At 37.9% G+C, this 17,882-nt stretch overlaps 1 protein-coding gene across 7 annotated transcripts in view; it reads right to left on the minus strand.

Moving 5' to 3' along the window:
* Window positions 1–8,713: 8,713 nt before the first annotated feature.
* ATP2B2 (ATPase plasma membrane Ca2+ transporting 2) overlaps window positions 8,714–17,882 on the minus strand; it is a 166,500-nt gene continuing 157,331 nt past the window's right edge. For 3 of the 7 annotated variants that reach the window (XM_042450235.1, XM_042450231.1, XM_042450232.1), the window contains one exon: window positions 8,714–10,202. In XM_042450235.1, the coding sequence (XP_042306169.1) occupies window positions 9,891–10,202 (312 nt within the window). In that variant the 3' untranslated portion in view covers window positions 8,714–9,890. Of the gene's footprint in view, window positions 10,203–17,462; window positions 17,519–17,882 lie in introns of all 7 variants that reach the window. The other 4 variants (XR_006102032.1, XM_042450234.1, XM_042450233.1 and 1 more) reach the window with 3 other exon arrangements.

A 17,882-nucleotide genomic window follows, 5' to 3' on the forward strand; every position in this document is an offset into this window, starting at 1 on the left:
TTGGTTACATGGATCAGAATAAACTGCGGTCCCCAGGATTTTTTTTTTAAATCCCTGGTACATACATGTGTGTGCTTTCCCAGGAAATGTGTCATTTGTATCTATACTTATGTATGTGCATATGTAAATATATTTTCAAAACATTAATTTATAATATGTTTATTTGTATTTTATACAATGTCTTGTTTGTGCATACCCTTCTGCACTGTCTCTCCTTTATGTCTATTCAACAGTAAGCCCCACTGACTTCAAAAGGACTTCCATCCCTCCTTTCATTTTGAGGGGTCTGGATTTCTTCCAGAGGCGGAATGGTATGATGAAGCCCATGGAGTTTCCCTGGTCCTTATTCAGCCCTCAAAAACTGGATGTGGGAAGTGGCTGCAATGAAAACTGTTGGGTCCTTGTAAAATCTTGTAATAGAAGGGTAGGGATCTGACTCTCAGGATGCATTAAGAATAGCAAAGAATCTATCCAACTAGATCCTGATCCCTTTGTCCCTGTATCACTGGAGAACACATTCCACCAGACCAGTATGAAGCAAATACTATATCTTGGTGCACATGTTCTGGACTAGAAAGTGTGTGTGTGTGGGGGGGGGGTCTGAAAGAAAATAACAACATCTCAACATGTCTTCTGCCCACTTCCTACTTCAGGATCAAAGCTCAGACTCAACTAGGGCGCAGACTACACTAAAAGTTTCCAAAAATATGAGTTACAGGGAAACAAGTGGAGTGAAATTTGAGCCATTTAATCTCAGCTTTAACTTGTGAAAGGAGGAAGAAAGGAGGGATTGATTCCAAGCCAGTGAAGACATTTGTCAATACAGGGCTAGAAATGGAGCTGAAATGCATTTTCAGCCCAGTGTAGATTGAACTGCAGTCTGATTGGCTTTATTTCCAAGATACTGGATCCAGATGTCATCCAACAGACGCTCTCTCTCCTCCCTCATCTAATCAGTCCTCACTGCCCTCTAAAAATAGTCCCTTCCAAACAATCCATAGGCACTCTGTGGAACGCATGGCGGCAATAAGGAAAACTTCCAGTCAAAAAAAGATACAAATTGATTTGAAAATCCCCCAGAGAGCATCCTTTGAGCTCTCCCTCCCCCTCAGGAAGCAGTCACAGCGAGACCTCCCCAGTTATCACATTTCAGATACCATGCCAGCAATCCTAGTTACCTGGATTTTAAGGTCAGTGTCCAAGTCTCAAGATCCTGCACTGGACACCAGCCCAAGCTGTGACAAACTGCAAAAAACAAAGGAATAATATGCTTCATCAACTTAAATTTTGATGCAACCTAACAAGGATCAGAGAGTCAGGGAGAATAGGGACAGTGGACAGACCTCACAACATTCAGTGATAGAAGAGAAAACAATTTCCAACTTGAACTGAATTATCAACCAGCATCTCTGCTCTTTGACGAAAGGAATGGTCACGAGCCTACTCAGACTTCAATAATGACAAAATACATCTTTTGATAAATGAGGAGGAGCAAGGATCAATAACCTCAGACTAATTCCCAGCACAGAGTGTCGTTATGTCAGTTCTTTCAATACAGTTAAGGTCATCTGGTTGGGCAAGCAACTTCCAACAACAATCTGGTAGGGAATAGAAATCACACTCTTTTCCAAGCCAGCATTCAACCACCCTATATCATAGCACTTCATGAAACTTGAGATATAGTTTAAATGCCATGTGTAATCTGAGTCTGATATCCTACATGGGCATGTGTAGCATAAGCTACAGATGTGGGACTCTACTAACAGCTCCGCTATGGTTGCTGTGTGTCTTCAAGTCATTTCTGAGAGCATGCGACTTGCCCAAGGTCACCCAGTGGATTTCATGGCTGAGCAGGGAATCAAGCCCTGGTCTCCAGAGTCATAGTCCAACATTCAAACCACTATGTCACACTAGCTGTACTATCACCATCCCCAAGACTCACTATGTCACTTTGATAGGCCCTTCCAACAGCCATTCCATTGCTAGTTGAAACCATATGTGTGTGCACGTGTGTGTGTAAGAAGCATGAGAAAAACATCTGGCTATATTCTCTTAGCCAGAAACAGACTGAGGACACCTTCCTCCAAGATCTGCTGTGGTTCTCATCAATCTGCATCGAGCTATGGGAAAACAATCAGATATTCTTCAGTCCCCTCCAATCTCTTCATCCATGAAATGGGGTGCCATCAGAGGGACATAGTGAGTCTGGGTGGAGGGTCTTTGCTTGTTGCCAAGGGAGAAAAGGAACATCTATTCCTCAATGACCAAAAATATACATACACAAGTGTAAAATGGTATGTTACTAACAGGATGCCAGCAATAGTCTGGAAAGTTACTTTTTGAACTACAATTTCAAGACTCCCCCAGCCAGCATATCCATGCCCATACTGGATGCAAGATTTTGGGAGCTGTAGATTAAAAAATAATACTGTATTTCTAAATTCTGTATACAATGAATTGGAGCAACTTCAGATGAGGAGAGAGTACATTAGATCTAGTCACATAGACTGGTCTTATAGCTATATCAGGGCCATTTCACAATATTTGATGCAATTATAGGTGAATAATCAAACAGAGCTATTGCATAATATTGTCTAATAATGTGCAGACATTATTACAAATCTGAAAACAATAGTTTCAGTTTATATGGTTGCAAATTGCTCTTTTAATCTGCAATATGGGATTTGAATAACATTAAATAAATAAAATAAATAAAAAGTATTTTTACTGGGTGGGCAAGTCACACTCTCTCAGACTCAGAGGAAGGCGATGGCAACACTCCTTTGAACAAATCTTTCCAAGAAAGTCCTCTAAATGGGTTGCCATATGTTAGAAGTGACTTGAAAGCATGTCAACAACAAATTTCAAAGGTAAGATGCTTGATAGATGAATCAATGATCTCATATGAAACTCTGGGATCTGGCTGGTGCCAAGTGCAACTCCAAATCCCATTTCTGTTTTTTCACCAGGGCAGAGTAAAAACTGACCTCTCACCAAAATGAGCTGTACCCTTTGCTGCTGAAAATCAGCACAAATAGCAATAACGCATCTAACCTAAGATTAGTCACTGTAGAAATAGTGCAGTTTGACACTGCTTTAAGTGCTGTAGATCCATCCTATGGAATCCTGGCATTTGTAGTCTGACAAGGTCTTTAGCTTTCTCTGCCAAAGAATGCTGGTGCCTCACAAAACTACAAATCACAGGATTCTGATGAAGGGAGCCATGACAGTTAAAGTGGCATCAAACTGCCTTGTTTCTACAGTGCAGATGCATCTCTAGCCATTAACCTTGTCAATCGCCAGCCAAGTAGAAACCTTAGTTTTGCAAACATTTCATCAGTCAGCTCTAATAGGAAGCCTTAAATGTGCTGTTTCTACTGCTGCTGTCTTTGCTACTCTATCATCACAAATTAATTTACAGTTCATGGTTTCCCAAGTTAATTTAAAATTAAGAAATTATTCTATGTTGAAGTACCATCACTAATGTGTTCCATAATGAAGTAATTTTAATCATAAAGGAACTGTGATTGATGCAATAAATTCAATCCATTAAAATCAAGGTTTTCAAATAACAATGAATTCTTAGTGGGCTCAGGGAGTTTACACCTTGATCCTATTATTAAAATTTTACCTGATTTATATACAGTTTATCAATTTTAATTATTACAACATTCTAAAAATCTTCATAGACTTTCCTTTAGGCCCATCCTCTTTGCACACGTAGCCTTTGAGCATCAGGACAAGGGGCCCCTGACCCTACATTAGTTGCCTACCATGATGTAACTGTTCAGTGGCTTTCATTCAAATAAGGCTAGCAAAAGTGAAGGTTCATGCCACAATTTACATTGCAGTAAGTCACTTTAAAGCCCATAGATGCCCAAGCAAGAAACCTGAGGACCTTAACAGTCAACTTCATGAGTTGCATTTTAATACAGATGCCCAGGTTTGTTGTGCAAGGAGGTATCCAATACCTCTATATACAACATTCCCTCTCCCCTTGCCAGTAGGTTTTACAGTGCTAACACATGACTCCATGGACATTTAGTGAAGGGGAAAGGGCAGAGCAGTCATTTCATAGCCAGTAGAGTTTGACCTACAGTATAGTAATTGGGGGAAGGTGGAATTAGCCAGGCAACATACAGATGTAGTTCTGGGAGAAAAGAGCAATTGTCACCCTCTTGGATGTTGGTGACTGTTCCTTTCTCCTAGTTGTAGAATTGTCACTGAACATGTTCAGGAGCTGCCATCCACTCTCTGTCTACTAAATGGCTATGGGGAGATGACTCAGTGCTGGGAAAGTGATTTGTGTGTAGAAGAAAGAGGATGAAGTAGCCCAGCAGAACTGCACAAGGGGCTTTTCACACTACACTATGGTCATCTTATGATTTCCCTTTAACTTCCATGTCTGCATCCTATGGGATCTTGGGATTTGCAGTTTAGGGAGCAGGTATTTAGAGGATCACATAGGATGCAACCATGGCAATGAAAGTGAAATCACCATACTATAATTGTTTAGCATGAAAGGGTCTAGGTAGGATTTCAGTTCCAGTTCATTTTCACAGAGGACAAACAGTAAAAACCATAAGCAGACTGGATATTTAAACCTACATGTTTATTAGATAAAGACCTGTCTGATTTTGGAAGCTAAGCAGTGTCACTCTTAAGTAGTACATGTATGGGTGACTGCCAATGAATACCAATTGCTGTAGGTTGTATTTCAGATGAAGGAATTGGCAAAACCACCTCTAAGTATTCCTTGTCTAAGAAAACCCTAGGAAATTCATAGGGTCACCATAAGTCAACAGGTGACTTGAAGCCATGTGCACGCACGCATGCACACACACACACACACACACACACACACACACAGGCCATTTAAGTTAGTTTAGCTCAAGGATTATTAAAGATTTTCATGACAGTCTTCGGTAGAAACTATAAGACTGGAGAAGGCAAAAAGATTAAATGGAGAGATCGGGGGCTCCATATTACCTTGCTATGTGTTTCTAAATGTCTTAGAATTACAGCATCACAATTCTAGCACTAATCGCTAGATTTCCATCTCCTTTATTTTATAAGATGGCATTACTTATCCTGTTTTGTCAATTAAGGAGTCTGAAGCTAGACAAATAGGCTGGAATCGTGCCAGTGGCATATGCAGGTATACGTTAACTTTACGCTTGTCTATGTCTGTTTTTGGTTGCTACAAAAGTTGATTTCCTTCTTCCTTTTGCTGTGACCATTGCCAGCCCCTAGACCTAGCACAGAGCTACTGAACCAACTATTCAGTGCCTGGAAGAGAGTACATAAACATCTGGCAATATAACCATAGCCAGATATGAAATGATTACATCATCTGCTGAGATTGCTGGAGCACCCCAGCAAATGATCTAATCATTTTTTGTCTAGCTCCTGGGACATAGCCAGATGCTTCTATGGCTTCCTTCTCCAGGCACAGAATGGACATGGATATGGAGCTCCAGCATTTCTCTTTTTGATCTGGGGTTGGCAAATGACTCACCATAAGTTAGTTCTGCACGTGGAACTACAGTGGGCCCTTGGTATGAGTTTGGTTCCAGGACCCCACTGTGGATACCAAAATCCAGGATGTTCAAGTCCCATTAAATACACTGGCATAATAAAATGGTGTCCCTTATATAAAATGGCAAAATCAAGGTTTACCTTTTTGAATTAATATTTTTTGGGAATATTTTCATTCCTTGAATAAACAAATCTGTGGATATGGAGATCCAAATGTACTTTGTTGTGCTGAGCCTTCCAGAATTGCAGCCCTGAGGTGGTAACTTATTGCAAAAACGGGAATTGGCCATTTGTCTCACTTTTGCCAAACAGTGGTAAGAATTTTATCACTACCCTGCTTCACTAAGGGTTTTAAAAATATATTTTCTCTCTTTCTAAATGATAAGGGCTAGGTTCCTGTAATGTGAAGATGTGGCACAAAGGTTCTGAATTTGACACTGTGCTATGTCTCTCCTTGCACCCCATTCAGCCCACTTTTTAGATACAGAAGCCCCTAAGGCCATTTAGTGACCAGTAGAGTTAGGGAGCATTGGAAACGTATCTGGCTATGTCCCTATTGCCACATTCATGACAGTGACATCAAGAAGGTCTTTGTGCAAATTTGGTATACAATTCTGACCTCTGCAATGACTAAAAAAAGTGACTTAAGATGGCTTATGTCATTAATAGGACGCATGGCATAGTGCAGCTCTTTCCTTGGCATAGCAAGATAATCTAGATAGCCAATTTACTTCATAGCTATATCTGTTGTGTAGAAAACTCCACCTCACCATTTGTATAGTAGTAAAATCCACCCAGTGTAATCATTTGTATCCATTTGCATCTGCACACATTTGCACTGTGTTCGATTAAATGTTCTATTAGTCCAGACCCCCAGATCCCATCCTTCTTAAGGAGTCCAGCTCTATCCCTGGAGTGCCACAATTGATCAGAAAACCTTTTTCAACAGACTCTTTTCTCCTAAAACCTTCAGAGGGATGACTGAAACATATCTGTAACTTCTGACACCACATGTTCCCATGATTTTTAAAATCTCTGTGTTATATCAACTGAAAGTGGAAATAAAGAAGGATGTTATATTCAGACCTTTATTGTTCATGCTGCTTTGTGAATTTATTATGTTTTTTCTTTTAGTTTCCACTTGTGCTCCTGCCAAGAGATATTAGACAGAAAGCAGCAAGAGTAAAACATTATCAATTTGTTTCAAACTATAAAATAATTTACATCACATATTTTACTTTTGTGTTTGTTTCTGAAACCACAAACATTCCAGCATCACACTGTAGGAATAACAATAGAAAGCATAACCTTTTGCATAGTATTAAATAAACAGAGACAGTAAGTTCTTTATTTACAATTATTGTCTAGATTTAAAAAATTCATAAAAACTGATGAATAAACATATAGGAATAGTAGCCCCTACTGGGATGGATTGCCAAATGTACTGCTGTATTTTTCCACAAATCTCATGCTTTTAGGTACAGTACATCCAGAGCAAGCATTTTATGTATTGCAGTGAATTTCAACATTTAGACCATTTTGGTTTCTTGATCCATTCTTCCTGTCACAAAGAGGGCAAGCAAATATAGAAAGGGAACATATACACAGCTCTTAACTGAAAAGTTATTTTAGCTCATCTTTCATTTTTTTTTAAAAAAGTATTTTTTATCATATACATAAAGCACGGTTTCTGTTTACACAACCCAAAGTTTCCTATGCATCGCAAATAATATATGTTCTATTTTCTTTTTTGTTCTTTTAACTATATATGTACAGCATGGAGCATTTGTGTCTTTTCAACAGTTTTTCAAGTCTGAAAATGGTACCCTATTGGTTATTAAGAAGCAGTATTACAATGCGTACACACACAAAATGATTCTTTTAAAAAAAGAATGTGATGAAAAACAAGCTTGAAATAAAAGGCAAATCATCAGTAGTAAGATGCTGAAAGGAACCCCCCCCCCAAAAAAAATCAAATCCAGAAGTCATGATTTTGTAGTTGCTTGATTCCAAAGCCACATGCTTTCCCCTGTATACAGACTTTATTTTCTCAAATCTGCTATCCCATGTAGAACACAGCACAACCACAGTGTTACACAAAAGTTAGCCACTGTAATATATAGTCCAAGGTTGAACTCTGACTAACTTTCCCTCAGTTTGAGTCTAACCATAAGCTAGTCTGCTGGGCTCTTAGGTCAGCTCTGATAGTGAAGAAATGGGTAACACTGCTTCTTGAGAAAAGGGTTGTATAAGACTGGGAAGACTGACTGTTCTGCAGCGCCCAAAGACATGAAAAGCTTCTCCTAAAGTCCAGAAGCAGGTAATTCAAGCTGGTTAGAGCTTTACCTGGCTGAATAGTCACTGTACACCCTCAGAACATCAGTTGCGCCAAACTACAGTTTAGCCAGGAATCTCATCTTGTTTGAAGAGTTTCTAGCTTGCAAGAATTCTTCTGACTAAAGAGGCGCTCTGCTTTATTAGCCAACTTTAAAACAGCAGGCAATGTGACAACATTTTCAAGCTAATTAAAAGGGCCTTTTGCCCACCTCTTCTGGAATAATTGATTATATAAATCAAAATGTCTTTTCGAACTGTACAATTTTATGGAAAAGTCTTGAAGCAAACCTTATATTCAATAGAAAAGTCATTTTATGAAAAATCTGTGATCCACAAAGTGCTTTGCATTCAAGTGGTTGACATAGAAATCATATCAACTTCTAAATTACCAGGGCTGTTACCATCTTGAAAAAAAAAATTCCCACAATATTGCAGAAGTTTCCAGTGGCTTTCCTGGTAGAAACCACAACATGAGAGGAAAACAACATTGGTGGATTTGCTACTATATAGGTATGTGACTACAGGAAGACAAACTTGATTTTAAAATAATCACACAAAGCACGTTTTAGTATACACTTCATAAAGTTTCATTCAGATCTACATAGTGCAGAAAATGATATATTTTTCTTTCTTTTTCATGTGAAAGCAATAAACCATAGTGGTTCTCATCCAAAATGCCAACAGCCCATATTTGACAAGAAATAAAAGCCTAAATTTCTAATGGAATAGAATCAGCACACAATATTTCAACACTAGTTTGATCCTCATATAAAGCCAAATACAACTTAATTTTGAACTGATATTCAGAAACCCCACTGTATTATAATTTTTTTTAAAAAAAAAAATCTGTTTAAGAAGCCATTACTATAGACTTAAATAAGGAAATGGCCTCACCGTTAAGTATTGCATCAAAACAAGGTCAAACAATTCATTAAAAAAGAGAAAGAGCAAAAAAACAAACAAAAAACCACCTGATCATGTAAATTTGTATTTAAAACAAAGGAAGCCGTTCTGTTTCACTACCCTCTATACAGGATCGCAATGCTACATCCAGTGTGTTATAGTTTGGCTTCTTTTGTTATTTGCTAGCAATATCTACATTATTTAACGAAACCAAAAACAAAACAAAAAAGAACTCTTATCAGGCAAAATCAGATCACAGTTGTAATAAAACATCCAGGGTGCCATATTACAGAAATTTCATTGAATTGAGCAATTTGTATATTATCTCGGCAGGAAGTGCTGTCTTAATCCTACAAATAGTTAAGGATATTATCTACAAGTCTGTAAACAAATTACATTCTTTATTTTTTTTAGGACATAAATAAGTTAAAATAGAGCAATTTGAGCAGAAAAAGGCAACATGCCAACAAAGAAATGCGTATATGTGTATATCTATAGCTATATATATGGATATATATGGATATATATATATGTGGATATCTATATATCTATATATAGATATGGATATATACACATATATCGTTATAATATATTATTTATGTATCTCTATATATAGTCTCATAAATGCTTATTTTAGGTTCCTCTGTCCAACTGGTGCAAATCTACTGTGCAAGTTAAGCTTTGCAACTTCGAAAAGGTTATTTAAATTAATCTATACAACTGAGTCCATGCCACACAAGCATTAAAAAAAATTCATACAACAGTGAATTGGATAAATTGCCTCAGACAAGTTCTCTGCATTTCCTGCTTACGGAGTAAAAAGAAGGGAGGCTCGGAAATGGGAATACATTCATGCAGGAGGGCATCTGTATTGTTTTTGTTTGTTTCTGTAGTGGGGAGGAGGAAATAAGAGGGATCGATGTAAATCAGCCATTCATTCTCCCCCCCAAACCACTGTGATAGATGAATCAGTCTTCCCCCCTTTGTTCAATGCAAACAGCAGTTCAAACAGCTTCTCAGCCAGCATTGTTTATACATATCTGTCTATGTATATTATATTATTATCATTATTATTAATATTTATATCATTATTTTTGCAGTGACCTTTTCAGCTAAAGGGATGTCTCCAGGCTATGAATGGGGCTTCCTGGACTAGAAGAGGTAGCGGATTTACTTGTGTCAGTTGTAAGGTTTATTCCACTGTCAATAGCACTATTGTTCTTGTTCAGCGAGGATGGTGGACTCGGGTTTTGCTTGAGTGCAGGATCTTCTTCTAGTTCTGTGTCATCAATGAGAGGAATATGGGGCTGGGAATCTTCTATCCTAAATTCAGGATGAGTCATAAAGTTGTGAATGGAGGTTCTAGATTCTGGTTTTTCTAAACCTTCATAGAGAGAGCTACGGAATGCCTTCACGACGCGGATCTGAGAGGAGGGAAAAGATAAAAGAAATGTCAGTGGTAACTGTTTTTTCGATTCACTGTCATATGATTTACATTTTTTTTTTTTGAGGGGATGAAAAAATGTGGTGCATGGTTAGGGCAGAGCAGGCAGCTGTAGTCCATAGTCTCTGGATGCTAAATGCATAAATGAGTGACTCAGTTTTGTGCATTTTGAATGTCTGAATCAGCTGCAATGTTAAAACCATATGAGTTTAAAGCCATCAGACCTGTTTCCAGAACTGATGGGGAGCACGGGTTAAAGAAAGCGAACATCCACTCATGTGGTACGTCCCTAGTAAAAGACAAGCCATGTTAATTCCAATGCAAATGTAGAACCATGCATGTCGATAGTTTTGCAGTGAGTAAGTAAGAAAGCTTGTTGTTGTTGTTTAAAAAGTCTCAATTATATATATAAAAAAAGAACACAAAACACATTGAACATTTCAAATGAGAAAGCACAAAACACAGACACAGTTGGATGGATAGGTATGAAAGACAAACACAGGAGCCAAATGTAAGAAAATAAAATAATACTTTAAAAAAAGAGACAGCAAGAACTAAATGTAGCAGCCAGGAGCACAAAAAAAATAAAGCCAAGCAGACAAAAATACTTAGGCAAAACCATGCAATACAGGGAAAAAAAATCACAGTTATCACATAAACACAGCTAACCGGCACACAACAACTACACTTGGAAGCCTGGATAATGTGAACATGTGATTGTTGATCGAACTTTTATTTTTCCTTCATGCATATTGGAGGTAAACACTCGAGTATAGACCCACTGTTCTAGCCATTTGCTTTTTTAAAAAAATAAAATAAAAACTTATTAATAAAGAAGTCGCACTAAAAATTATAGTGATTGTTGAGTTTCATAGAATTTGATTAGAAAGCACCAGATTTCTTCATTTTCTATGTCTCCCTCATGAACACAATTGATAAGGTTAATTTGTAAGCTAATAAATTTTTATGCCTCATCTGCAGTATTTGTTCTATGTCCATTTAGTTACGTCAAGACATTTCTTTGCCTTCTGTCACTAAACCACATGGACATGGGAGAAATCAGTAACCAGAGTTGATAAATACAATGTTATGCCAGCACAACACACCAATCTACGCTGCCTGCAATGCACTGCAGGAGCTGAAAAGTGTGTTGGTTGGGGTTTGGGAAGGGACACACATGGTCCTCCATCACAGAAATGGCAGAGCATTTTGGATTTCTTCTCTTGCCAATGCCAAGGTTTCTATTGAATATTACTGGTAAGAAAAGACAGCATTTCTTGAAGGGGAAAAAAACAGAATGGCAAGCATGTGAACTACTGAAAAATGTATTATGACTTTAAATGAATTCTAGAATTGTTGGATTTTCCATCTATTTCCTAATTACATGGTGGTTTATTAATGCTAACCTGAATGAGACATCACTTGGCACATGCTTTCAGTGGGACTGTGACAGGCATGCCACTGGCTGTCATGTATGCTGATTAGGGTCTTGAATGGATGGAAATGGTCATGGCCTAACACATTTATCTTAACAGTTCTGCTGTCTCTTATTCCAAAGTTCCATCATCCTTTAAAAATAATTTGAAACTGCTGGAATGCAAAATTCAAAATGAGATTAGAAAAAGACTACAGCAGAATGTTTAGGATTTGGGAAATCTTAACAGAGATCTAGATCCCAAGTAAACATGAATGGGATCAAAGTTTGACAGAAATAAGGCAGAATTCATTAGTTCAATTTATTTTAATTTTTAAAAAGATGGCACAAGGCAAGGGCCACAAACAGAAATTGTCCCATAATGTGGGCAAAAAAATAACTGGGAATTGTTTTGTGGCTGTTTAAAATCTTAACATGTAGGAGTAGTAAAAAGGAGGAAGCAGCTGGACCAGTGTAAAACTCTAGCAGGATTTCAGTTCAAGTCTCTCAGTTCTGGATCTTCAACAGTCCACTGAAGGATGGACGAAGGCCTACTCCTGATAGTCATGTGGCATAATGGAGGGAGAACAGAGCTGAACCCAGACTTTAAAAAAAAATTGCAAAGAGATGCCTAGGCCAATTGATGGGCTGTCTTTGCTTTGGAAGGTTCATGGCTGATATCAAGTTTTGCTGCACTTTGTGATAGATTTACATAGACAATGACTGCATCCGCACTACCAAAATAATCTGGTTTGATACCACTTTAATTGCCATGGTTCAATGCAATGGAATTTTGGGAACTACAATTACCAGAATTCCATAGCTCTGGGCCAGTTAAAGTGATACAAAACAGGATTTTTATATGCAGCCAAAGAGAAAGAAAAGTTATATTCTTTCTTTACTTTTATTTCATAGAGTTCCTCCTCCACACTAGAGAGCCACAGGTATAGTGGTCTGAGCATTGTACTATGACTCTGGAGACCAGGTAGTAAAGATGCAGCTATGTGTGGAGTATAAGTATGCAAAGGGTTCTTGTAGCACCTTTGAGACTAAGGTTCTGTGCAGGCTGGCCTTAAAGCCTGGCCTGCGGGCAGAGTCGGTGTAGCATCTACATGACACATGCTCTGACTCTGCCCCCTGGCCGGTGTGATGCCATGCACTGCTCCACATGGCACGCAGCATCACAATGCTCCTCTGGCACTGTGTTTGCATGACGCAGCACTGAAGAAGTGCCGTAAAGTCACAGTACTGCAGCTATCACTCCTTACTGTCCCCTGAAAAGGCCAGATTGGGGCCACAGTGTGTGGTTTCCGTGGCCCCAATCCAACAAAAATGGAGGCGGCTGCTGGCTGCTCCTTAGGGGCAGTCTGCACAGCCCCCAACTGAAAGAAAAAAGTTGGTAGCATTAGCTCCTATCAACTTCTTTTTCTCAGTCTCAAATGTGCTATAAGATCCCTTTGTACCTGTGAACCACAATTAAAATATCTGCTCAGCTGTGGAAACCCACTGGATGACCCTGGGGCAGTAATCTTCTTTTAACCTCAGAGGAAGACAAAGGCAACTCTCTGTCTGAGCAAATTTTGTTAAGAAAACCCCGCGATGGGTTCACCTTAGGGCTTCCATAAGTTGGAAACTTGAAGGCACACAACAACTGCAAAGAAACATCATACTAGCAGTTTTAATTAGTGATAGATCTTTGCAAAATTGTGTTTCTGTTTAAAAGCTGGCTCACTGGAAGTCTTTTGATAATACTCAACACATTTTACTGGTTGAATATGAACAGTTGAAAACAGGTTTCACTGCATTCAAAGAAATTTCATCTCAGGTAACTAGGCACATGGCTGCAATCATGTCCCACAAATGTGCAAAATTTTATTAATGGGTTGTTCATTTGTTTGGGATATCTGTGGGAGGAGAAAGATTATACAGTGATACCATAATATAGTAAGGGAAAAGTGTGGCCCACAGGGTCCTTTGGAATCCAAAAACATTTTAGTGGGGGAAAATTTAAAAGATTCCCCTTCTCTGGCCTCTAGAGCAGTGTTGAGGTCCCTGGACTTGTGCAAATGATTAGATGCTAGTCCATGAAATATTTCCAAGATGGAAAGAAACAGCTGTAGCCAATGGGCAGACATGCAGTACCAATTCCTGGCACATTAGAGATGGGGAGAAACGACCAAGCTTCTACATCAGATATTCCGAGATACCCAGGATGTTCTAGGGGAGATGGTGGTGCAATTCTGTCATGCTTCTGGTGCCATTTTGGCTGACCTAATGGCATGACAGCTATTAAAACAAACAAACAAAAATGGTGCTGAAGCTCCAGCTCATTGGGGCTGTGAAGAATATTAGTTTGGGATTTCTTTGGGGAAACATTTCATGTAGCCTAAAAAATGCTCATAAACTGAGATTTATTTATTGGGGACATTTGGCTTAAGCCACAGGTGTCTGACTTGGCTCTTAACTTGACTGCCTTGTCAAATATTTATGGTAAGAGAACTGGGGCATTCATATAACTGCTTCCCATTTTGGTCAGCAATCTCTTACATCCCTTAATAGACAATGCCCTGGAATAGTAGATAACTCTGCAAAGGATAGGGAGAGGGAAAATGTTAGGGAAGGGGGGAATGCATGAACTACATAGACTTTTCACTTAGTGTCTTTGCTCCAACGGTAAGTAATTAACAACGTATTTACTACAACTGTACGTAATTAATACCTGAAGGACCATGCTCGCTCATATGAGTCTACCCAGGCTCTGGACTCTTTCACATGGCGAAAAGTAATGAGAGCATAGCAGGACATTTCTGAATAGATAACTGGCCACCAAAGATCAGAATCCATTATCCCTCTGAATCTGCTATAGCCACTGTTTGTTTATTTTAAGGTATGTTTTAAACTGTGAATTGTTTGTTATTTAAGGGGGGAGGTGGGATACTGGGATTTGGGACTGTACTGTTTTAACTTGTAAGCCGTCAAAGTTGTCTTGAACAGTGGGGCACGATACAAATAAAAAAATTATTTTATATTATTATTTATTGTGCAATTACTTGAAGATTATCAGAGGACGTTGCACGAAGTTTCCATAATTGCATCATTATGCCATGTATAAAGGTCAATTTTAGTGCCACTTTCATTCCCGGAAAAGTCCCATCACTTTCGCTGTGTGAAAGAGGTTCTTTTGTGAGTTTCTCCACCCTGAAAGCCATGTTTGATGGAGACTCATGAGAGTACCTTCTTGGTGGCTGTTACTAGGCTTTGAAACTCTCTTCCTCGAGCAGTCCTATCCTTGTTGTCCCTTCATTAGTAGGAAATGCTTTTAAAAAAATACCAACCAAATTTTACAAACACAATGGTCTGAAGGAAAGGCCTTCTAATAGTGTGCTGTACAAGTTTTAAACTTTTTTTTTATTTTAATGGATGTATTATAATACAAACTGTGTATTATATTGTTTTTAGTGTTATATAGATATTTCCATTTAATTTCAACAGTTTCATTTTTGTAATTTTTAAATCTAGACTGAGTTTGTTTTCATTTTATGAGCTGATATGAGTCCCAGTTCTTGGGTGGACAGCTATTACAAATAAATGTGTAAGCACATCTAATAATCACCCCATTTAAGTCTAATACTCATTTTACAAGTCTATGCCTTCAGTTCAATATTGCCCTGTGCTTTTGCAGCGTTTACAGATGTGGACTGGGTAGAAATAATATAATTTTCATTTGCAACTGATAAAGTGAATTCTGAAGAATAGGTTTCCCCTTTCTTATTGAGGAATTATAAAAATAAATCTGTGTGAAAAATTCAAGACTAAATATATACAGTATTATATATACAACATTATATGCATAATTATCATCATGTATTACTATATGCATCTTTGTATATACATATATATTACTGTCCAGGATTCAATGGCATTACCACACAGTGCCTTAAAAAATATTCTGGAAGGCTAGGAAAGCCTGTTAACCCATCTTATGCATGAGACAGATGCCAAAGGTTGTGATGGAGGGAGACTGCCTCCATTGGTGGACCAACTCTGTTGAAGCTATAATTACTACTTTCTTTGTTGTAGCTTGCTATACTAGCCACATGTAAAATGTTATACATTCTTTAGTTTTACAATAATCACATGAGGCTGTAACAATTATGCTTGTTATATGGGTTGAGACAATTAATAAATTAGAAGCTCAACTGCTGCCATCCAGTCATTCCTTTATTGGTTAAAGATGTTCAACAGCAACTGGACTATGTCAGCTATTTGCCCCCAGCATATAAAATGAAATGTTTAAGATTCTATGTCTGATCGCCATGTACAATTTTCTTTTTCCACTGACATTATCTCTCATTGGGAACAGTCAAATTAGTCCTACAAGAAAAACAGCATGCCCTGTTTTTCATTCTTCTTTCCCAATAAAATATTTTGGATTATTCCTGTCAAATTGTAGAGGTATAAATGAAGTTAGGGTGGGAGAAACACACTGCACTCCTCCCAGTAGATTAAGGATGTGTCATACAAAGTAAGGACGGAAAGAATATTTGAAAATATTTTTAAATAGTCAAAAAATATGTTTCTAGATTGTTAGGAAACTCTCACAAGGAGAATCCTAGACTGACAAAGTTCTTGTCAATTCAAGACTAATTCTGCACAAACTTTGCATGTTTTTTTAAAACAGAAAACAACATTTTCTTTACAGAAAATATTACTTTCTGCACAGAAAAAGCTGTCTTCTACACACAAATGAAGTATGAAACCAGGACAGAATAACCTCTGAGTTGCAAATAGTCTTTGAAAACTGCAAAGTTTCTGAAGACTCTGTCACAGTGGGTAAAATTGCTAAAATTACTTGTTGCTTCCTTCAAAAATGTACTGAGTAAAGAATTACATCCCTAATGTGTAAATAAAGGTATTGCTCTATAAATCTCCTTCTGGAAGCAATTTCTGCATGTGCAAAGATGCTGAATAGTGAAAGCAAACCTGTATGGGAGGACAGGGAAAGGGAATTTTTCACCTAGAAATTTCATTGGCTGATCATCAGATTTAACCCAATAAATTTATTTTTATTTGCCTGATCTTTGTAATTAGGTTATACTGAAGTTATATTTAAAGACACTTCTCTAATATTGCTTAATTAGATCAGTGAATTAAGACTTGTGAGGATAAAAGTGGCAGCTTATGAGTTTACTTAATTAAGTAGACAAGATTTAATGGCATTCTAAAGAATTGTTTCTATGCTTGCTTACCACATGCATATGTGGGGATAATACCAGAAACAAATATCAGCTACATGGTATTGATGTAATGGACATATTTTATGAAACGGACAATGCCAAGGAATGACAAACAATGAGTTACAAAGCTCCCTTTTCTTACAAGAATGAAGACAACAGGAAATAAAAGAAACCGATCTTAACAAAGGAGCTGGGATAGGGCTAGGTACAACACTTCAGGACATTTTGACATGGCTTTTTTTGTTTCCACTTCTTTCTTCTCTGTTGCTGTAATGAAAAATGTTTCAGTTTTGCCCAACCCTGAAAGTGAGCTATTTGCATCTGGCAAAGAAAGAATATAAACACAGTTTTTAGATACTGCAGATTTTATCGTCTTCAGAAGAAGAAAAGAAAAAAAATCATCTTGCTAAGGTACAGAATATAATTCCTAACACAATAATGTCATGCAAATATATAGGTCCAGTTTTCAGTTGTACTGCAGCAGGTAGCATATGGGCTTATACTCGAATGTTTACCTGGCTTCATATAAGCCAAGTATCTTGAGTTTGGTTCACATTCATTGTCAGGCTCAAGGTTAAAGACTCACAACCTCTTTTTATTTCACTCTCTCCTGCTGAACCCTTTTGTCCAGTGATCTCTAGCCCTCTGGGAAAACAAACACATTTAATATTCAGAAAGTAGAGAATAGGGCACTGCAAAAGCAAATAATTCAATTCTTTTGAAAGGACAGTAAGGAGATTAGTTTATACTGTAAACACAAAGTCAATTTTTCCAAGAGATGCCAACTCAGGATTAATGGTTGCTATTTTTGCTTAGGAGTATGGTTATGCAAAGGCAAGACTACAAGGGCTGAGTTAACTGATGCAGATTTCCTCTCTTTTTGAAATATGTTCTGAATATTTAAAAGATTGAGGGCCATTTCACTCTGGTCACTCTGACAATACAGTCATACCCTTGTGCTAGTTATGTGAACTGGCATCACCATATAGGTGATGTTTGTACAACAGCT

Source organism: Sceloporus undulatus, chromosome 2, assembly GCF_019175285.1.
Source record: "Sceloporus undulatus isolate JIND9_A2432 ecotype Alabama chromosome 2, SceUnd_v1.1, whole genome shotgun sequence".
Taxonomy (NCBI): Eukaryota; Metazoa; Chordata; class Lepidosauria; order Squamata; family Phrynosomatidae; genus Sceloporus; species Sceloporus undulatus.